General features: G+C 45.6%; 2 protein-coding genes and 2 long non-coding RNA genes across 5 annotated transcripts; all 4 read right to left on the reverse strand.

Moving 5' to 3' along the window:
* Positions 1 to 227: 227 nt before the first annotated feature.
* On the reverse strand, positions 228 to 3,998 carry LOC100825813 (putative receptor protein kinase ZmPK1). The gene is made up of 2 exons (XM_010233819.2): positions 3,510 to 3,998; positions 228 to 3,085 (listed from the first exon to the last, which is right to left on the reverse strand). Exon 2 carries the CDS (start codon positions 2,750 to 2,752, stop codon positions 296 to 298), a length of 2,457 nt encoding a protein of 818 aa, XP_010232121.1. The 5' UTR covers positions 2,753 to 3,085; positions 3,510 to 3,998; the 3' UTR covers positions 228 to 295.
* A 334-nt stretch (positions 3,999 to 4,332) lies between these two features.
* On the reverse strand, positions 4,333 to 6,867 carry LOC104582833. 2 transcript variants are annotated; one of them, XR_002963179.1, is made up of 4 exons: positions 6,524 to 6,867; positions 6,355 to 6,437; positions 4,905 to 5,874; positions 4,333 to 4,462 (listed from the first exon to the last, which is right to left on the reverse strand). It is a non-coding gene; the product is annotated as an uncharacterized LOC104582833 (long non-coding RNA). The 2 variants fall into 2 exon arrangements; XR_730868.3 differs by lacking the exon at positions 4,333 to 4,462 and having other exon boundaries at positions 4,818 to 5,874; positions 6,524 to 6,862.
* Positions 6,868 to 8,290: 1,423 nt separating this feature from the next.
* Positions 8,291 to 8,656, reverse strand: LOC104583314. Its single transcript, XR_001406090.2, has 3 exons — positions 8,579 to 8,656; positions 8,424 to 8,498; positions 8,291 to 8,348 (listed from the first exon to the last, which is right to left on the reverse strand). It is a non-coding gene; the product is annotated as an uncharacterized LOC104583314 (long non-coding RNA).
* Positions 8,657 to 20,668: 12,012 nt separating this feature from the next.
* On the reverse strand, positions 20,669 to 21,691 carry LOC100826126 (fasciclin-like arabinogalactan protein 11). Its single transcript, XM_010233821.3, has one exon. The coding sequence runs from the start codon at positions 21,616 to 21,618 to the stop codon at positions 20,866 to 20,868; it is 753 nt and encodes a 250-aa protein (XP_010232123.1). The 5' UTR covers positions 21,619 to 21,691; the 3' UTR covers positions 20,669 to 20,865.
* Between the last annotated feature and the right edge of the window lie 829 nt (positions 21,692 to 22,520).

Raw genomic sequence — 22,520 nt, forward strand, 5'->3', positions numbered from 1 at the left:
AAAAGGGTACATCTACAAATATATTTTCACAAGAAACATTAATGCAATTAAAAAACGCTAACAAGAGATATATTTAAAGAAAAAATAAATAAATAGTGAGGCGTGAATTTTGCTAAGTAACTAACAAATTTTCGAGAATGCAAGGCAGAAAATGTATCTAATATTTCCATTTCATGTCAGGATACATCATACAAAATGGCACAATTGGGTTTTACTTTGTTGTTTCTCTTCTGATAATTGTGTATATAAAACTATGCCTTATTTGACTTGTATTCATGCTTCTGGTCACAAGTCATCAAAAGTATGCAGGGTGAAAATCTTCATCATTGTATACCATGAGATCTTTTGTAATTTGATCCATTGTCGGCCTCTTGCTTCTTTCATCAAGACATGAAACAGCTATCTTCAACATAGTTGTTGCTTGCTCATGATTGAAATGCCCTTTTAACCTAGCATCCACTATACCTAGGTTAGCCCCACTAGTGAGCATCTGTTTCACTGCCTGAACAAATTGCACCAGTCCCATCTCCTCTCTGCCTACTGTTGTCCCACTGGAAATTTGCATTAGGTCCATCTCTTCTTCGCCTATTGATACCCCACTGGAAATCTGCATCAAGTCCATCACTTCTTCGCCTACTGTTACCCCACTGGAAACCCTACTTCCTGTGACAATCTCTAGAAGCACAACTCCATAGCTGTAGACATCGACCTTTGCATCGATTGGCAAATTCAGTACCCATTCTGGTGCCATGTAACCCGTTGTGCCTCTCATATAAGTAAAATTGAAGTTAGAACTATCTCTCTTAGAAAGCTTGGATAGTCCAAAGTCTGCTATCTTGGCTTGGAAATCTCGTGTTAGCAATATGTTTTCTGGCTTTACATCACAATGCACAATCCATTCAAGGCACTCATGATGGAGGTAAGCAAGACCTCTTGCTGCCCCCAAGGCAATCTGGAATCGTTGGCTCCATGAGAGCAATCTTTCAGTGTTACTATCATAAAAAAGGTATTTGTCCAGCGACTCATTCTCCACAAACTCGTACACTAATAATCTGTGGTGGCCTTCTGAGCAAAACCCATACATTCTTACCAAATTCATGTGATTGATCTTTCCAATTAGAGTTACTTCTGCCCAAAATTCCTCTTCACCTTTTCTAACATCTGTGAGCTTCTTTACTGCCACAACCTTCTTGTCTCCAAGTATTCCTCTATAAACTATTCCATTTCCACCTTTTCCCACCTCTTCCTTAAATTTTCCTGTTGCTTCAACTAACTCATGGTACGTAAACCTCCTGAACTGGCTTGTTATCATTTTGTAACCTTCCTCCATAGACTTGGGTATGTTATGCGCTTTGAAAAGAACATACCATCCTGTCATGATAAAAAGCAATTCAACTGCTCCTAGTATAGCAGCAAAGATGTAGAAGTATGACCAACTTATGTTGTCAGGGTTTTTGATGTATGCATTTGCAAACACCAGCATAACTTTGGATTCCTTTGGCCTACAGGAAATACCATCATCTTTGGGGGTCAAGGATATCTTTGGAAGTTTGAAATAGCTATCTCCTGGGAAATATGGATAAACCTGGCCATTGAAGAGCAGATTTTTAGTGTAACATAGACCCTCTCCATTTTTGTATGTGAAAGACATGCACATGCAGCTCTTCATACAAATTTGCATGCACTCTTTAAAAGAAATTGACTCGTTGGAAGTTAGATCAAAGCCATAAAAGTCGCCATGAGGAATCTTGACAAAAGTAAAATCCTCGTGTGGTTGCCCGCACTCGATGCTGAATGTTGGCTTGCAACCTTTGTTCCAATTCTCTGGATCGGCCATTTTATATCCTGGAGGACAAGTGCATCTCAGATGTAGTGAGTACTCACAAATTCCATTCCTTCCACACAATCCATGCACATAGCACATTTGCTGTATAGCCGCCCCCGTGATAGTCCAGTTACCATTTGATGCATTCAAGCTGTACATTCTGAAGTTCCCATCATAATCAATGGTGATCCTTCTCTGGATTCCCAGACCTAAATCAGAGGCTATCATTTTGAATCCATCGCTTGACAAGAAATTGCCCTCATGGTCTAGGACTGCTACCTTGGTACTATTGAATCTAGTCCGACCATTTTGTATTGCATTGTAATCTGGACTTGGCCAATATATGCTTGTGATATCTGGTCCATTGTATAGGAGCCGGAGGACATTATCATTGTCAAAATAGAGGACATGATAATCGGATTGAGAGACCAACCTATTGTTTCTCGTGAGATGCTGTGAAGGAAGCAAAGTGTGAGTAGGTGAATCAAAGCTCTGCCATATGATCTTGTCAGTTGAGGTTTTGATCACAAGGTTTCCACTGTCAAGGAGAGCTGCTGTTGTATGCTTTCCCCAACTTGTATTGCTCTCCCATGTTGTGGATCCATCCACATCGGTAAGGACCAAGTTGCCTTCCTTGTTCAAGGATATCCTTGAGCGATGACCATTCACTAGGAAATGAGGATTTGCTGTCCAGACTACAGCCCTGTCGCTGGCATGTGTAAACCATACTGAGAAGTAAAAGGCATTCGTGTCGTTTCCAGATGGGTAGAAACCGCAAGAGAAAGTAGTATCTGGTGATATAAGGAAGACTCTCTCATGATCTACTTGCAGAGATGTGCCTGTGCTTATGGTTTGCCATGGGGATGCACAAGAGCACAACAAAGTAGAGAGGAAGGAAACAAGGATTGGATAGATGAGCCTAATCATCTTTTCTTATTGCTGGAAGTTAATATAGGAAGTAGGCCTATTTATGTAGTTTCTGTGGTACTCTTTCAATGGTTCATTCCCATTTCACATCTAGGATTATCTATTGAGTTGGAGCTGCCCGTTTAGTTCTGACAATGATGTCACGGGAGGTCAATCTAGCTGGCTTTGTATTGTTCTGGGCACCTGCTTGTCGTCCTTTGGGTCACCAAGAATCTACACGGTACAGTTTCGACTTGCGATCTCAATTCTTTACTTGCTGAGGTTGTTCAGAGAGAAATTGTGCATGCTTGACATGTAAGTCCCCTCCATCTTCATTAGTTCTTTCTACTTTACCTGGGAAATAAATTTCCACCAAATATCGCTTTCATAACTAGTCCAAGGGAGTATCATGAGTGAACACAAAATGATTGATCATGTGCTATTCTATGTTGCAACCTACCTAGGAAGGTTTCTCTCGTGTCAATATATACTTGGGAAAATGACCTACCAATTGTTGTCTTTCTCAATAAGTGAACTCTTTAATTTAGTCTTCCAACTCAAAACTAGACGTGGAGTGTATCGGTATCCAAGTGAGCAAGGCCAAAATTGATACACAAGTACTATCCAAATATATGCAATCTAGTCCAATTGTCCGTCCAAAACCTACTTAGTAACATCCAAAAGTATTCAAGTGCAAAAGGATACCGAGTTTGTGGTTGATGGTGATCTATAGATGGACGATTGAGAAGATGATGGAGCTGCTGGGTAGAAAGTGTACCTCAGATGCCGCTTCGCCCCACCACCAGCTGCCCAACTAGAACGTCAAGAGAATCCTCTCGCTGGATGAGCGAAGATTATGGTCCCTATGCTCACCGGGTCGCCGAGCCATGTCAAGAGTATTTGTCAGCGAGGACGTGCCTTGACATGGTGGCCGCTGCTTCACGCCGGGGGTTGTGTCGCCCAAGGCGGAGGTCCAGGATAAGCCCCTCGTTGCGGCGTGTCGGTGTCACAGACTCAGTGTGACAAAAGCCGGCACGAACTTCACTGCCAAAATAGGTCGCCGCCGTTGCCACGCTCCGATTAGTGTTCTGGTCTATGACAGGATTGACACAACAGTTTTATGGAACGGATCGAGGAGACAGGGATGCGAAGAGAGGAGAAAGGGGATGAGCTCTCTTCAGGGGAAGGAGATGGAGAACTAAGAATTTTCCTCATCAAGCATGATTGGGATGTGGGTCCCATTCCTGCACGCTTACAATTGGGCCACTCCCTTCATCCATTTTTAGATTATTCCTTGTTCGGTGAACTTGCCGTGGTGGCAGCACGCGGAAAAGGGAAGGGGTGACACTTGCCGTCCCATGAGATAATGCTTCTCTCCAGATTGCACCCAAGCATGTATCCCGAGCTTTTGTGCAGGTGTGCAGATGCACATGCTTATGGCTTGCAAAATAAACCAAGGCATGAGGTTAATTGTAATAGTAAATGGGTTTTAACTCATTTTAGGAATCTTCCTACCACATCTGCTTCACACCTCTCTTGGCTTTTCCTCTTCCTCTTCCAATTGGAGTAGTAAGTGGGCTTTAACTCATTTTAGGAATCTTCCTACCACATCCGCTTCACGCCTCTCTTGGTTTTCCTCTTCCTCTTCGAGTGGAGTAGCACCGCCCCGTGGACAACATCAGTTACTATGACATTAGCTCTTGTCTCCCATACTAGAAGATGCTGCTCAACCTGAATAATTTCATCACGTTTTTCCTTGCATAAATCCATTTTTGGCTATCACAGTATTGTTGTTTACTAGTTGCATTGAGAAATTCCGCTAAATCAAAATTGTCAAAGTACGGCTTCTGTTCTACAATGGCGCAAGACTTGGTGAATTCGTTATATAGAACTCTTGAACTTTGATAATGGAGTTTGAATGAAAATGCTCGTGGATATCTAATTAAAGATTTTTTTTAATCAAGAATGCTATAGGGATCTATCTCTACGGCTTACTAGATAATACCCCAAGCGTTTCTGCGGAAATTTGTAGTGATGTACAGTTGTATACAAAAAAGACTAATAGTGTGAGAAATATTGAAAATCATTTATGCAAAGGTGTATTTATTATTTGAAATTCAAATTGAAAAGGTCCATTTCATGATCTGGAAAGTAGATGAGAATATTCTGTTACCTGATTTTAGTATTTGACAAGTGCTCGAACAGTTATTCACCATATTTGTAGCTTGTTTTTTCATCATAAAGGATTGTTGTGGCATGTCATTTTCCATTTCTTTTGTACTGAATTGTGAAGAACCGATGATGATTGTCAGAACCAAGCATGCTTGTAGTGTCTCTGTGTCTGCACGCGAAGATAGGTCTTGGCTACCATCATGTAAGGTTAGATGCATTGGTCGTTTCATATATAGTACTGACTTTTTGAATCACCTCGCTATTTTTTTTGTTAGCTTCTCTCTGCTGATGAATGAAGGAAAGGTGAGAGCACAATTCTGTTGGGCCTCATTGGCATGCTTGAGAAAAAACACAGTACATGAAGGTAGCAATATGCAAGTTAAAATAATTGTACGGTTTATTCGGTACTACATTTCTTCCTTTGTTGTCGCTCCATGTATCAGAGTTTGAAGAAACTTGCACGAAAGTTTTATCTCTACTTTGATATAAAAGGAATACAATCTGATTCTTGTTGTTATATAAAGGGATATTACATCACCATTTAAATGGATGTTACTCAATTTCTTATCAAGGGAGTTTCTGAGCATCCAATCCAAAGGATTTCTTTGGCTGCATTTTCTGCCTAAAGTTATACATTGTAATGAGTATAGTTGTAGAATGGGCATCGTATACACTATAAGATTTTAGAAGTACTCCGGAGATTATGGAAGCAAACATATATAACCTGCCTTAAAGAGATTAATTCTGGATTGCAGTTGCATGGTCTGCCTAGGATGACGAATGTAGATGGCAGAGTGATTATCATAGAGATGCAAATAATATATGATGGATTTGGCATGGTACTGAAGCAAAGAGAAACATGCAAAAAGAAAGAAGATAATGCCAATTTTTTGTTCGTTCTCCATGTGTGCCGAAGATTGATGCGAGGTGCTTGACCATGGCGGCTCCTTGACAAAAAATGTTACACATCTCTGCAGTTCCACCACAGAAATCAGAAGTTATATAGACAGAATTACAGCCTGGATTAACTAAGAGCATGCTAGACATATAGGAAACCAACTTGATAGACAACAATATTGGTTGTTGCTGCAATGGCATATATACTAAAATCAGTTTCCAATGCCGATAGAACTAAAAGAACCTTCAAAACAGCATGCACTTCAAGTTCATGTCAAATCAATCAACGCAACCCAAGTTTTGTTTTGGTAAATGCAGACAACATCATTTTCTAGGGGAGAATGGAATGCACATACATCAAAAGGAAGAATAAAGTAAAGATCTCTAGATTACGGAGTAGCAACTATGATTACATGGCAATTATACTCAAGCTGCAAGCACAATAGCAAGGTTTCTAAGATGAACACCACACAATTAAGAAACATAAGCTCAAAAGTAAGATGCTTGTTCTCATGCATTGCAAAAGGAAATTAAAAGATCAAGAAGTTGTGTACCTATTCCAAAAGTCTTATCAAGCAATAGAGCACCAAATTTGCAGCAACAGTCTTTGCAAACAATACGTCGAGCACCTTCCATGCTTGAAAGAAATCAAACAAATTACAAAGCATAAGCTTGATGCCATGAAAAATCAGGGGAATCTGAAGGTCAAGGGAGTTCAGCTACCTTCAGAGAGGCCAGCGTCGGACAGGAAGACGCGACCAAACCAATGTATTGGAATCCGATGGACATACATACACATTTTTCAATGGCAAGGTGGAGAAGGATTAGTGAAATGTTGTCGTTTCTTCAGCACCGGAAGGATAATAGATGGTGACAAATGGTGCGATTATGAGGACGTTTTGCAGAGCTTTGGCCGGGAGACGGTGGGTCGCGGCTGCGGACGAGGCAGTGACCGTTAATGGCGAAAGGTGCTACGAATCGTGGGAGACGAAAAGAGGCGAGACGTTCCTGCAAGCCTTCTTGCCTGCTTCGATCCCCAGCCAGCCCAGCCAATCCTCTGTTCCCATTCTCTAAAGCTGGGCTTTAAACCTTGGGCTTCGCAGGCTCATCCAAAGCAGTATTTTGCACGGCCCACGTATGTGTGCTGAAGGAATCCAACCGATCGAGGCGCTAAGACCAAAGAAAACTAGGGCCGGTGATTTCGGGGCTGTTTGCCTGTGGATTGCGGCCGCGGCTTGCCAAACCAAACTTTTGGTCGTTGACTGCGAGCAGGTACCCGTTGGATCAGCGCCAGAAATCTGCAGCCATGCAAATTATTTGGTCACCACGTTTTATCTACTAGAGAATGCCCCGCACGTTATTGCGGTTTTTTTTAACATAAAAAGTATTTTAAATTGAAAACATATATTAAAATTGTACATTTTTTACTTAGTGGGATTAATAGCTTGATGGAAGTAACATGCATGCATGTGCAAAAATATGAGTTTTCCACTAAATATGTGTGAATAAATTAATTATGTGATGATGTGGCATGCTTGCATGTTTAGAGAAATCAAGTAGTGGGTTGCTTCTATTTAGATATAAGCCATGTTTGTTTGGGCTGCGAATTCTTGAGAAGCAGCTGGAGATTCTTGGACCTGAGAAGCAGCTGGAAATTGTCAGATTGTGCTGGTGCTGGAGGACTGTTTGGCAACCTGCTTCTGAGAACAGCTGGTGGGGCTGTAGCTGGTGCTGAAAGTCTGAAATGCCCTTGTTTGCTGAATGTAATGATTAAGTACTAATTTAGCATAGTTTATCTGTTTTGATTGATCTAGGTATCATTTGGGATTCGAAAAAATAAATAAATAATATTATTTGGGTTGAAGAGCAAAATAATGAACCGCAAAAATGACTTCGAACATACAGTGCAATACACACAAGTGCATATAGATTTTACCACAAGTGACTAGTTAAATATAATAACAAATAGTCCAAAATATGAAGTGCTCATACATTACCACGAACCACTAGTAGGAAATATAATAACAAGTAGTCCAACATATGAGGTCCAAAATACATACTGGCTCTAGCGTGCAACTTTCCTATCGACCTATCAATCCATTAGCAATCTTTTCACGAAGCACATCCATGTTGGCATTATGGACTCCTTGATGAAGACCAGGAAGGTCCACTGATGGTGTAGGTTCTATGTTCCCCGGCATATAGTTCTCATCTTGGTCACATTTGTAGAACTCGTCATCATGTAGAACACTCTCTCTAATCCAGTTATGAAGCGCCATGCATGCAACTATTATACGTGTTTGCTTCTCAATTGCATAAGAAGGCACATGTAGTAAGATGCGCCATTTCATCTTCAACACACCAAAAGAGCGCTCGATGACATTCAGAAGTTGTGAATGAGCATGATTGAAGATTTCTTTTTTACCAGTTGGGTGTCGACCTTCTTCAATGCCTCTTCGGAACTCCGGCAAATGGTACTTTTGTCCTTTGTATGGAGCAAGATTTCCGGTCTGATTCGAATAACCAGAGTCAACCAAATAGTACCTCCCTAGAGATAAACAATGTTAGTGATAAGTAAAGGAGGAAATAATATAGTTTGCAAAATAATAGTGCATAAGCAAACCTGGAGGTGGATGTGGGAAGTTTTCTGAATAAGTTATCAACGTGTCTTTGAATATCCTTGTGTCATGTGCGGATCCTGGCCATCCCGCAACTATTGAGGTGAACCTCATGTCAAAGTCACACACAACCATCACATTCTGTGTGGGATATCCATACCTTCCTACATGGTTGGCAATATCTTCAGCTGGCACGACAACATGTATGTGTGTCCCATCAATTGCGGCTATGCAACCATTGAAGTGGGGTGAGAATCTAGAGTTCTGGAGCCTTTCATGCACTGTTGGAAACTGAGAATCTCTTGGTTTGATGATATTTGCTGCTAGTTGGGTCAAGCAACCCAATACATGTTCGAACTTCCGGTGGATTGTTTCTTTGGACCTCTTGAAGCGGTTCTCAACTTGGGTCACCGATTCAGGACCTCCAACTGTCCATAGAAACATAGCTAGTGTCTCCATTGAAGACATCTCCCTAGTTGACTCCAATTTGTAGCGTCCCACCAATGTGTTATGCAGTCCATAAAAACAAGCTGGATACATTCTGAACATTGCATAACAATCTTTTGACGTGCTCAGGTTCTCAAAGACCCACTGTTGTCCTGTGCATAAAGGTATTCTCCTCTTTCTCTTCATCGTGTATTTGTCATGATGGTTCATTACAAAATATGCAGTCATAAGCATTAACTGATCTTCATTTGCTGGGGAGTCCATATCACTTTCATCATCACTTCCACTCTCGCCCGTGCTCATCTAAAAAACAGCAATATATGGTTAGTATTATGCTAGAATAATACAAGAACAGTTTCAGCACAGCACAACAATTTCAAAACAGCCCACATCAATTTCAGAACAGTTTCAGCAATTTCAGAACAGTTCCAGCACAGTTTCAGCAATTTCAGAATAGTTTCAGCACATCACAATAATTTCAGAACACAACATAACTGCAAGCAATAGATTTAACACACAAATATCCATGTTTTACACGACCGAGACAAAGGGAAGCTAAATGGAAAGTACGCCAGAATAGTTTCGGCTAAAGGAAATAACACAACTAGGTTGTACAACAACATGACAAGGATACAAATTCTAATTCCTTTTTCGATCTTCATACATCCTTGTTAGCCAACACAATCTTCCCTCTTTTGTCTTCATAGTATTAAAGAAGACACGATTCTCAACTTTGCCAAACAACTTGGTTTCCATGTAGTACTCAGGACTTTCTTCGGATGCCCCACATTCCACCACCTTCTGCATTATGCTTTCAATCTCAACAGTTAAAGTGGCATTACTAGTAGATGACACCGACGATCGGTCAAAAGTATAATGATCAACCATACGCTTGAATTCTCTCTGCATGGGGGTATTTTTCTTATTTGGGCTTCCACCACCACTACTACCCACACGCTTTCCATTCAAAGACCCTGACTTCTGACTTGTAGGAGTAACTAGTACCTCCTCACCTTCATTATCATCTTCAATAATAACTTGCTCATTGCCTGCCCCGGGCATATAAGAACTCTTCCATCAACATGAGCTCCCGCAAACATAATTTCAAGCTCATCTATGAAATCTGGAGGTCCTTTACGAAAACCTTCAACAAGTTTATTGCCCTATGAATAAAAACAGTACAAATTAGCATTGAATCTCATACCAACAAAGTGTGCACATAATATTAATAACCTTTTAATATAAACATTACAAATTACTAACTATATACCTTTATAGTCTCTTGCCACCGGTCCTCGTCGGCGGTAACAGTTCTTGTAGCTTGGTCCAACCCAGCCCAGTGCATCTACCTCTATAGTACTTCCATGTTGAGTACAAAGCTTTCATGGCATCCCATCTATTTTTGAATTGTCTTCTAGTGTAGTTTCTTCTAGTTCGTTGGAAAAAATCTCGCTCTAAGTTCTTGTACCCTGTGGTACTCAAAAAAGCCGTTGGTCTATTTCCTTCAAGCGTTTGTTTAGCGCATATCTCATAGAATGCTTTGGCAGCAATTGCATCCCAATTTGCTTTTGATTGATTTACCTTTTCTTGATCCATCTATATACATCGACAACAAGCATATAATTGTAAATACCTAACAGCAAGAACAGCCCTATCCATGAATGCTCCATCAATACACCACAAAATCCATACATCTATGGAATACATCTATACATCCACACATAATACATGTACAAAAAAAATCTTAGGTTCATCCAAACATGCAGCAGAGAGGGCATCCATACATGCAGCCATATCAGAGAGAGGGGAGAGGGGGCTCACCTTGGCCAGATCCACGGGACTGCAGAGGGAGGGGCGGTGGAGGGCAGGGGACTCCGGCAGTGGATAGCGGCGCCGACGGGGGAGGGCGGGGAGGAGAGATGCTCCGGCTGGGAGGAGACGGAGTGCGCGGGGAGGACAGCGGTGCCGGCGGGGATGAGGGCGGTGAGGAGAGCGGCGCCGGCGGGGGAGGGCGTGGAGGAGAGATGCTCCGGCTGGGAGGAGACGGAGTCCGTGGGGAGGACAGCGGCGCCGGCGGGGATGCGGGCGGTGAGGAGAGCGGCGCCGGCGGGGGTGGGCGGGGAGGAGACCGGCGGCGGGAACCCTAGCCGCCGCCTCCCATGCGCGTACGAACGGAACAGAGAGGAGAGGGTTGGGGAATCGGTGGGCGTGGGGGAGAGGGGAAAAAAGAGAAGGGCATTTTTCGTAATAACGGGGAAGAGGGGTGAGCGGGGAGAGCCAGAAGCTCGGGAAGCACCTTAGAGGTGAAGATGCGCCCAGCTAGCGAGATGACGGCGGCCGAATCATCCGCCAAATCGCTGGCGTGCCAATTTTGGCAGGGCTCGCTCGGGCGTGAACCAAACGGCCCCTTCTTAACATCTAGTGCCAATACCATCAATGAATAAGCCAAGCCCCTGTTTAACATCGGCTCTGGAAATCACCGTGTGCCACCATCCCTGGAGAGCTGCAAATGCGACAGTCTGCGTCAACTAGGAGGATGTGCGGGAGGAACGGAAGGAGGAGGAAGAGCTCTGTGTCAAATTCGTCCGTGCAGAAGGAGACAGAGTGGAGTTAGTGATGACGTGGCTTCACGAGAAACAACCCATGTACGTGTGCTGAAGTAATCCAACCAATCGAGGTGGGTGTTCGACCGTGCGGAAGGAGACGGAGTGAAACATAGAGACATCAACTTTTTTTTTCAAAATCTTTTCTAAAACTACCCCACGAAACTTACACAAACCATTCACACTCACCGTTAGGGCCACTAAACCAACTCTAACAACTAACACTAGTCTACTTATTTTTTTGATCGTGTGCGTTTAATGATTAACTAGCATGGTGTCCCGTGCAATCGCGCAGGAAGCATTTTATACAAATTTACTTCCTAAGTATCACTAATGCAAAACAATCCTTATTTCTCAAATAAAAATTACACAAAACACTAAAATTGTCATATTTTTATGTGTAATCCTTCTACATTATATTATATCACTATAAAGAATTACAACTTTGGCCACGGTAGGTATGCGGAATAAAGTTTTTCAGGGACAACATGTTCTGTTTGACGTGATGTTAGAATAATTAACTCAGATGAAGTTTGGATCATGAACACGATTGGTCGTTAGGAGGCAAGATCAATCAACCATATAAGTTCATGATTAAAATTTAGAATGCGAGCTGACTGGTCGTTCAATGCTTGCACGCATCATATAGATTGTTTCATTTGAAATTGTTCACAACCAATTTTGCCTTACAAAGGGAAGTCCACCGGAAGTTCCGGTTGCAAGGCGAAAGTTCCGCAAATTCCTCGAAGAGTAACAGAGCCAGAGGTTCGGCCGGAAGTTCCGGTGCTAGGAATCGAAGTTAAAAACAGAGAAAATAGGCATTAACATCTATTAGGAATGAAAAGTTGTCAACATAAAAGTTCTTCATTTTTTCGAGACTAACAATTTTACTTTTGGAGTCATCGCGATCTGAGCTTGTTTACTACCTCAAAAATGGATCGGACGGTGCAGCCAGATTTTGGACCGAACATTGGGAAGTTCGGGCCAAACCTTCCGAATTGGACCCAAATTAGGGTTTTGGAGGTGAATCCAAGCCTTTCTCTTGCACGGGAAGTTCAGCCGCCCTTTATATACATGAGGGGTGGTGGCCGATTGTAAGAACACCAATCGACCAAACACATCTAATACCTTTCATCTACTTTTATCTCTCTACCCTATGTATCTTTCTTCTCGTTCTTCATAGTTCTTCAAGTTGGAGGGCAACGAATCCACGAGGCCCGAGGGGTGGTCAGGCTGACCTAGGGCACCCCATAGCCGCCGCGCCGCCTTGACGGGGTCCTTCCCAGGCGATCGGGGTTCCGGGTCAAGAAAAGCGCCCGTCGGACTGTCTTGCGTATCACGCTTCCGGCGAGCCTCCCTCGGCGCGTGCTGTTGCGCATCGCGCTTGGCGTCGAGGGTACACAGTGACGTGTTCGTGTGCGAATAGAAATATCTATGAACCCGAAATTAAAATACAGATCATCAGACAATTGCTAGTCTTTACGTGAGATTGCTGACCTTACGTGATACATATCACATTCTACACAAAATTAAGTTTACATGATGGTAAATCGATTGTTTGTTGGTAAGCCATGTCTACGTATATTAATAGGTAATAATTTTACGATAATAATCATAATGTGACACTATAGTTTAATCTACGGGATTATTCTATCTATACTGAGAGTAGAGTTTAGATGGTCAGCTATTTTTTAGATCCTTTTAATGGTATTTGGTTAGTAAATGTTTGGCTCGCTAGCCAGACAGTCTTTCGTGCATGCTGTTAATTAGTAACCAAAGTAGGGAGTGAGACTAGCTCACTTGGTTGCGTGAGTGAATGTATAATCCCACCATCTAGATTGAAGTCCTCACGGGCGAATTTAGGTTCCTATTTATACTGCAGGGGCCTCCATTACAATTTCCTTTCACAAAAAGAAATAGTAACCCAAGTTAAAACTCCGGTCATGTATTGATATATGGCGACTTATCCAACGAAAACTCTCATTCAGTGTAAACTTGTAAACTTGCAAACTATTATCGTAGCCCATTTGGATTAAGAACACAGGGCTCCGATGAAATGTGGAAATTCCGCCATACATTTGAACATACTTTACACATAACACCTTACCATTGAGTTTAAGTGGTTGGTGGGACTTCCACCTTTCATCCGAGCTGTGCGTTTTTTATCCAATGATCTTCAAGAGTAGTTTGCAAGTTTGCATTGGAAGTTTTTTTACCGGATACGTCACCTTTATATATAGTTATTAGTTTTTATATGGACCCTAATAACTTATCCTTGCAAAAATATAGATTATAATAGATGGAGTTGAGCTTACTACTTATTGTACTTATGATTCTTGAAAAAACAAAAAAATAAGTTGTGAGGTCGTAACACATTGATCATGTGACAGAGTATGTTACATTTAGCACCATAAAAATATTATCGACTTAAAACTAATCGTAGCATATTGGCCTGCTAAAAAAAAAAATCCTTTCAAAAAAGATAGATTATGATCGATGGAGATGAGCTCAGTAGTTATTATTCTTACGATTCATGAAAAAACAGCGAATTGAGAGGTCAAAACATTGTGATCGTCTAACGGAGTATGTTGCATTTAGCGCCATCAGTTTTTTTTACTAAATACTAACCGTACCATATTGTCCTACTAATAAATTAAACATGCATAAATATAGATTATGATGTTTGATGATATTTTGTACCAAAATTCGTCGCAAAATTAAATCAACACAAGAAAAGAGTTGCAGCACGTATACATGTAATGGGTCGGATGTACACCATGCACATGCACGATACATGCATCAGCTTGCGGTTAGTAAGTTCCTTGCATTAGGTGGCTTGTTTAGCATGAAGCATCTCTGCAGGTTCATACTTTGGCCATGCATGTCACGGTGGCTAAAAAGATAAATGACCAATGTCTATACGTGAGAGACAAATCAGATCCTAACTAATTTGTTTTGTTCACGTGAAGCAATCGATATCCATGCAGGATATGTAGCGTGCGGCAAGCTACGTACGGTATCTACAGGTAGAGTTCGTTTGGTTTGGACTTTAAACGCACAAGCGCGTTTTGCCGGAAGAGATAAGCAACAGCACGCGCGTTTTGCGGTTTGGCCGAAGAGATAAGCACATCGGGTGCCTATAAAAGGCCACGGGAGTTATCGTTCACGGGGGGAAGCTGGAGGCAGACCGGCCTGATGCAAGGGCAGCGCGACCCACACGCCCAAGACGACGGCGCACACCACAAAGAGAACGGGTCCAGCAGGGAGCTATTGAAGCTGGAGGCGAGACGCACGGCAGCGCTCCACGCGCGCCCAAGACGGCGGCGCCCTAGACGAACAGGTGCCAGGGGAAGGCAGCGCTCAGACACGCCCAAGTCAAGGCGAACAGGTCCAAGACTCCATGATCGATCGAGGGCCAGACGCAGGGCAGCGCAGAGAGCGAGCCCAAGTCGGCGGCAACGGGACTAACAGGGATCCAGAAGGCTAGACGCACGGCCGTGTTATACGCGCTCAAGACGACGTACAGGAGGACCACGAGGGCTGCGACGGGCGCGCTCATGGCGGCAGCACACCACTTGTGCACCTGGCACAGCCGCCCGGGAAGGCGAAGACCTGCACGGCAGCACAACGGCGCCTTACACGTACGAAGATCTACACGCAGGGCAGCGGGCCGGCACACGCCGCGGACAAAGTCACGTAGGAGATCGCCATGCATATCACCTAAGATCTTCTTTCTACGACTCGTTTACATCCAGATGCAGGTCGGGGTGAACAGGAAAAGATCCTGAGGTAGGACGCAGGTGCGGTGCCCACGCGCCCAAGACGGCCGGCGGCGCACGCCATACACAAGGATGGGTTCATCAAGGTATACAGGACCAAGATGTAGGTCAGCGAGACGCCGCGTCCAAAGCACGGTGTTAAGCAATGTATGCATAATAAGAGTACAGGTCCCAGGACAGCGGCCGGCCACGCGCTCGTCCAAGGGGGGCACCGTACAAGGAGATGCGTTTTTCTTTCACCATGGTACGTAAAGAACCCTCTATCTTCCTCTCTTTCTCGTCTATGCAGGTGCCATGGAGATAAAGCAGGCATGAGACATGCCGTTGTCTCTAGAGCTTAGCGGCGTGATTTTGCGACTACCTTTTGACGTGGTCCTGATTGCCATCGCGGGCCGTGCACCATGTTCTGGCGCCCGCTCAGTGCGGGACATCGTCTTCATCAATAATTAGCACACGTCCGTCCATGACGTTGGTGCGGTCGTGGGGCGATGTCTACATACTGCACGCCCTAGGTAGGGCGTTCTTCATCAACAAGTGCCATCATCAAGGCATGGTAGCCAAGCCCGTGTGGTGTCCACTGAGACACCGCCATACATGGCACCAGGCGGGTGCCTTCTCCCGCTGCCTCAAGCACAACAACACACTCGAGCTCAACCTGCAAGGGCAGCATGCACGTACAACGCATGTTGTAAAGCATGCGCTCTTCTTTCATCATGGTAAGTACATTCTCTATCTTTCTTTCTTCCTTGTCTACCCAGGTGCCATGGAGGTGCATGCAGGAGGCATGCCGTTATCTCCGGATCTTAGCAATCTCGTGATTGCCGTCCGGGCCGTGCGCCATATTCTGGCGCCCGCCCGAGCGATGCGGGGCGCCGCGTCTTCATCAACATCCTGTCAACATCAAGCGCCATCGTGTGCGACGACGCGGACATGGGTGTCGTCTGTACCGTGCCCACCCCAGGCGGAGCGCTACCTTGTTGAACGGGGCGTCGTCTCCATCTACAAGCTAGCCGACATCCATCTGAACGCCGCCGGTGGCGGTACAGTTGTTTGTGATGTTTACATCGGCCGTGTCGGCGGGAGGTGCCTGTCGGCCCGCATGTCTCCTCCAACTATCGCTAGTGGCGGCCTTCTAACGCGGTGTCTGTTGAGACACCGCGATATAGGGCGCCCATATTGGCGCATCCTTCACCGACCTGGCGTTGTGCTAGACGCCGCCGGTCATGGCGGCCTTCCACGTGGTGTCGTTGAGACACTGCCACCGATGGCGCCCGACTTGGGGCATCCTTCACAGGTTGGCATCGATACGCCACCGCTCGTGGCGGCCTTCTACGTGGTGTCTGCTGAGACACCGCCATACAAGGCGCCCGCCTTGGCGCACTCTTCACCAACTTGGCATCGGTATGCCGCCACTCGTGGCGGCCTTCTACGGTGTCTGAGGAGACACCACCATACACGGTGCCCGCCTTAGCGCGGTCTTCACCAACTTGGCATCAATACGATGTCGCTCGTGGCGGCCTTCTACGTGGTGTCCGCTGAGACACCACCATACACGGCGCCCGCATTGGCGCACTCTTCACCAACCTCGAATCAGCATGCCGCTACTCATGGCGGCCTCCTACGCGGTGTCCATCGAGACACCGCTACACGGCGCCCGCTTGGGCGCATCATTCATTGACTCATGGAGAGGTCTCTTGCACCTCCGACAGCACCTACACCATCGTCTTCAACATCAAGTCTACTCCCTCATCCGCATTGCCGATGGCATTCCGGCATCCGAACATCTTCGCCAACACCGACTAAGCACCGGCGACGCGAATCCACTCCACCGACACGTCCTTGTATCAATGAAGTACATCACCACACCACATGCTCTTGCTGGGTTCCGACGCTAGGTGACGGCAAGACATCCTGTCCGGTCCGACGAGGCGGACATTCTACAGGCCGGGTACCGACGAGGCGAAGGCCACTTCATCAACCTGTCTAGCTGACAAGGCGCGTGTCAACTAGACACTTCATCGTACATCGACAAGACGGCGGAGCATGCTGTTCGGCACCTGCACGGTCGAACGGTCGTGGCTTAGCATCGACGGAGCGAGGTCGTACCACCCCTCTCTTCCTCTTCATCACCACCATCTTCTGCACCAAGCACAAGGAAAAGACAAGACTTGAAGACGACACCATTGCAGCAGCTTAATCGGAGGTGGTCTGCAGGCTTGACCTGCGGGCGTAATTAAGCGGGAGCTTTTCGAGGCCCCGTGAACCAAGAGACCACAATCGCCCATGTCATGTTGGCCGTGCTAGCAGGCCACACGGAGCGCAATTCTCATAAGGGAACTTGTAATTTCATTTCTCTATGTGAGATTAATAAAATACATGTTCCCCTACTTTTGTCTTTTTTTTTTATTTGTGTACATTAGTACACTGGCACGCCCGCACCCTTTTTCTTTCCCCTGGAGCGCATTGAGAAAATACACTCTCTGCCTTAGAGAATTTCGTTATTTTTGTCGCCAAACATATGATGGATGGAGATGAGCTTGGTACTTAATATTCTCATGATTCGTGAAAAAGAACGGAAAAAAGTCCAGAGACCGTAACATGTTGATCGTCTAACGGAGTATGTTACATTTAGCACCGTTAAAAGTAAATATTTACTTAAGACTAACCCTAGCATAATTGGCCTAGGCACGTGGTCTTAAACCAATTTGACGGTTCATGGTAGGCCAACATAACACTAACCGTGGCATATTAGGCATGGATGGGTCTTAAACCAATTTGATTATGCTAGCCCAACAAACATATCCCTTCATTAAATCTTGACCGGCCTTGAGCTATAACATCCGATAAATTTGGAAGATATGGCTCAATGTGGTGCTTTCCCTCGATACCACTCATATTGTTCTTTTGGTATATAATAGATAATAGTTGCGGTATGTTAATTAAGCACGACCAATTCTACCCCCTGTCCGTCATCAACATTCCATGGCGCGTAGTGTCTTCATAACACAACGATACTTTTGGGAAATGTATTGTGATTCACATGATTAAAAAATTTGGGGATGAGAAAGAACTTACGATGCAATGGCACGCCCTTTTAGTTATTGAAGGATTAGAAACAGTAGAAATTAACACAAAATAGTTACTGAAAGGAAATTTTCATTTGCAAATTTTTTTATAGCGTAATAGTTCTAGTCCTACAAATCAAACAATTTTCATAGGGAAAATCCTATGAAATTCTACAAGATTCTTAAAAAAAAGAGCTTTGCTGATATGGAAGCCTCACAAATAGCCAGTACTCAATCAATAGAGTATACAATGCATGTGTCCAACCAATCTGATATCGGTGCATCGATCAGGACATGTAGCTTTCCTTGGATCAAACTTCCAGGAGGAAGAGCGGTGTGTCTCCGTACATGCATCAACTGATTAACAACAGAAACGGTGTTGATAGCATCAGGATGTATGTATGACCAGATGTGCTATATATGGGGACGTCCCTGGGCGGAGAGCAGTGGAGGACGGTTAGCCCAAGGCGGCAGAACAAATGACCTTCACGCGCGTCAAGTTAAACTAATATACGCGTGTATGTGTATTGCGCGTTGACGGGGGATCGATCCTTGAATCTATAAGCACGGAGGGAAAAGCTGATAGTGATCAGCACGGGTCCACGTAACGGACAGCCAGATGTTTTCATAGCTTGTATCCAACCATTAGAATAATTGAGGTGACGTGGATCAGTGTGGAGGCTTCTCTCGGTACCTCTCATATTCTTGTATAAAGGGCACACTGTTTTCTTTTAACTTTAACTATTTTTAGAAGACTACCTCGACATTTGTTTTGCTGGCTGTTATTTTGCAGGTAAGGATTGTGAGCGTCAGTGTGCTGAATGATGCTCCCAAGAGCATGTACGATGCTGAGAAGTGTGGTACTTGCAGGTCATGATCAGGCCTTCTTCTTCCTAGGTTATCAAGTTCCTTATCGTCATGCAGAAGTATTTTGGTTCTGGAAATGCGTATTCTGTTCTGTTACTTTACTTGGAGAGGTTTCCTATATGCAGGAGACAGTAATCAGTTTTAGTACGTTGATGATCACAGGTCTGTCAAAATCGTGGTTGAATTGATAGGCAGGCTCAACAAATGTGGTGTCATCAGTCCTCGCTTTGATGTTGGTGTTTAAGGAGATTGAAGGATGGAATGCCAGGCTTCTTCCATCTCAGCAGGTTAGTTGTCTGATCTTACTACTGGTTGCATTTTGGAAACACTTGCTCTACAAACTATATACTCCAACCCTGTTTACATTGTGGTGATACTTCCGCTGGTATTAGTGCTAATTAACCAGTGGTCCTAGTCTCTCGCAAATCGACCAAAGAAGCATAGTCTCAAAAGCAACCCGTATTAACCAGTAGTCAGCTAGACGTGCTCCATAGTCATCTGCATAGAACGAATTGCAAACCGACAGTGCTAGCTGGCGGCTGATGATTAAAAGCGACGTGCCGCCACGCCACTTTGTATGCAAGTATCCGCATGACAACGCAGGTGTCCGGTGCAGAATTAGTCCGTGACAACGCAGAACCCCTGTATGCTCCTCTGCTAGCTGCTGCTATGCATGATCATGATGGGTGATTAACTGCTGATACCGACCAGGCCACAATTAAGCAGTGTAGCTCACTCTCCTATATGACTAACATAGTGGAGTACTCCCTAGTATAGTTACCAGCAGAATTATTGGTTCTTGGGGAGCGCTCCCCAACATGGTAACACGACCTCAGTGACGGGACATCTCCGGCGGCTCCTATCTGATCATACCTCTGATGTGAATCGGAATCTATTTGGATGCCAGGTGAGGTGAAGACCTTTTGTTTTTTGCGCAAGGTGAGCTGAAGACTTCGGGCAATCATATATGGTTTGTCAATCTCCTGAAACTGTCATATGCACTGCACACGGAGCGGGCGCTGAAATTTCCATGTCTTGGCTGTCGAGTATCCCGGTTTACAGGCCAACGAAGTGAAGAACATTGTCACCTGCAGAAGCAAAATCGAATGTACATGTTGCATTCAACTGCTCGTCTGCCCCCTCATGCACACAGTATAACCAGACGAGCCTGGCATCACGTTCTCGTGTGTGAAGAATGGGCCCTGCTTCAACCCGCCACTCTGTTCCACATGCACTCCACCGGCTCCATGATGATTAATTAGGAGGCTAGTCCCCGTCGCTTGATAAATCCAAGACCGAAAACTGGACGTGTACTTTAATCCCATTTTGAGCAGAGAACACAGATCAATATGGGGGCAGCACTGATTTAGCAGCTTCACCTAACGTAATTACGTGAGTGAAGCACCGACAGTCTGATAAGATGGCAAACACGCACTCAGATCACCAATGCATGGACCAACTACCATACGACCGGTAGTACAGAACAAAATAAAATTACTCAAACTGTACGTAGTGCATTATTCACATCCTGGGCGCCTGAAAGACATAAATCCAATCACATAAGTAACAAGAATGGAAGCAAGGAAGAATTTGAACAGAGTGAGAGGGAGGAGAAAGAAATGAAAAGAAACAGCACCGATCGACATCAACATCGTCGTCGTGCACTCCTCAACTCATGCCATATCATTACAAGAGGTAGCCAAGAACGGCGGCCATGGCAGCCACGCCCCAGGCGACGGCCCTCGCGCCGCCCGCCGCGGCGCTCGTGGGCGAGGCCTCGTCGTCCGACCCGGCCGGCCCAGAGGCGGCCTCGCCCTTCTTGGTCTTCCCGTCCTTGGAAGCGGCAGGCGCTGCCGCGGGCGCCTTGGCCCCGAAGAACTCCAAGGGCAGGAGCACCTTGTCCACAGAGTAGACGGCCAGTGGCTTCTTGTCGCTGAGCGCGTTGTTGACGGTGACTTCGGAGACGCCGCTGGAGACGTTCACCTGGTTGTTGGCGGTGGCGGTGATGTTGAGCGTGAATGGCCCGTCCTGTCCGGACGCCTGGGTGCGGACGGGGTTGCTGGCGGTCTGGAAGGACTCCATGGAGTAGAACTGCGGGAGGACGTGGCCCTGGACGAGCGCCACCTGCTGCTGCTGGGTGAGGCTGTTGAGCGTGCCTGGCTTGAGGTTGTTGAAGGCGTTGTCGGTCGGGGCGAAGACGGTGTAGCCGTTGCCGTTGAAGGAGTTGTTGAGCTGGCTGTTGAGCTGCGTGTCCTGCTGCGTCTCCTTCATCAGCCGGATGAAGGTCGTGTACTGCCCGCCCTTCACCAGGATGGCCGTCACGTTCGGCGGGCCGCTTGGGGTCGCATCGGGCGCCGGGGCCTGCGCCAGTGACACCGACACCATGGCGAAGAACGCCGCCGCCGCGACAGCGGCAATGCCGGTCCTCCGCGCCGCCATTTGCTCGATGTGTGGAGTGCTTGATGGAGAGAGCAGAGAAGAGTGTGTAGCGCTGCGTGTGATGGTGGTACAGGGTTGAGGGGTTGGTTGATATAGGGAGTCGGCGGACGTGGGTGTGGGGTAAGGGGTCACGGCTGGAGGTGAGCTGGTGCGTACCGAGCGGTGGTTGCCGGCCGATCTGCCCGTGGAATAATTGAGAACATACGCTGCGATACGGATGCCGTGCCTGCCCGAGTGCCCGACGCTATGAAAGTGAAACGAAGAGCGGCAAAGAGTGAGGTCAAGGGGTCCACGCGGTCGAGTCGTTACTGTTCGGTGCAGGCGGCGGCACACGGGAACCGGGCGCGCATATGGCTGCCGTACTAGTGCACAGCCATCATTAAAAGTCCGATTAAAAGCTCGAGAGAGAGAGTGGCTGATATTCTGCTTCTCGAGGGATCGTAAAGTTTGTAGCAGGTGAGAATTGAGAAGCTGGCCGGGACCCGGGTAAACCAGTGTTTTTTTTTTCTTTTGCGACAGAGTACACCAAAGTTTCTTCAGTTTCCCCTTGACATTCTGTTGGGAATAAGCGAGGTTGCCTTTTCCGGCCGGGTTAGTTAAGGCCTGCAACTCCCGTCTCCCGTATAACGTGTCGTGTTCGCACGATTTTGGTTTCTGACGGATGGAGACGCTATTTACAACTCGTAAGTACCTGTCAGTCAGACAGGTTATGAGTCGCTCTGTCCACGCACGTATTATTGCTCTCATGCAGGTTTGTTTTGTCCAGCTAGCGCAGCACCCTGTTGGATCATTTGTTTCTACAGATATGCTATAGCTACCTCTGGGCTCGTCTGGGAGCTGACTCAGCTCACCGGAAGAGGATACAGAATCAGATTGACAGGTTCGTTCAGAATCATTGCCTC

Source organism: Brachypodium distachyon, chromosome 2 (genome assembly GCF_000005505.3).
Source record: "Brachypodium distachyon strain Bd21 chromosome 2, Brachypodium_distachyon_v3.0, whole genome shotgun sequence".
Classification (NCBI taxonomy): domain Eukaryota; kingdom Viridiplantae; phylum Streptophyta; class Magnoliopsida; order Poales; family Poaceae; genus Brachypodium; species Brachypodium distachyon.

Excerpts from the sequence above, each read along its gene's own strand:
- LOC100825813 (XM_010233819.2), bottom strand. The coding sequence starts at position 2,752 with ATGATTAGGCTCATCTATCCAATCCTTGTTTCCTTCCTCTCTACTTTG.
- LOC100826126 (XM_010233821.3), bottom strand. The coding sequence starts at position 21,618 with ATGGCGGCGCGGAGGACCGGCATTGCCGCTGTCGCGGCGGCGGCGTTC.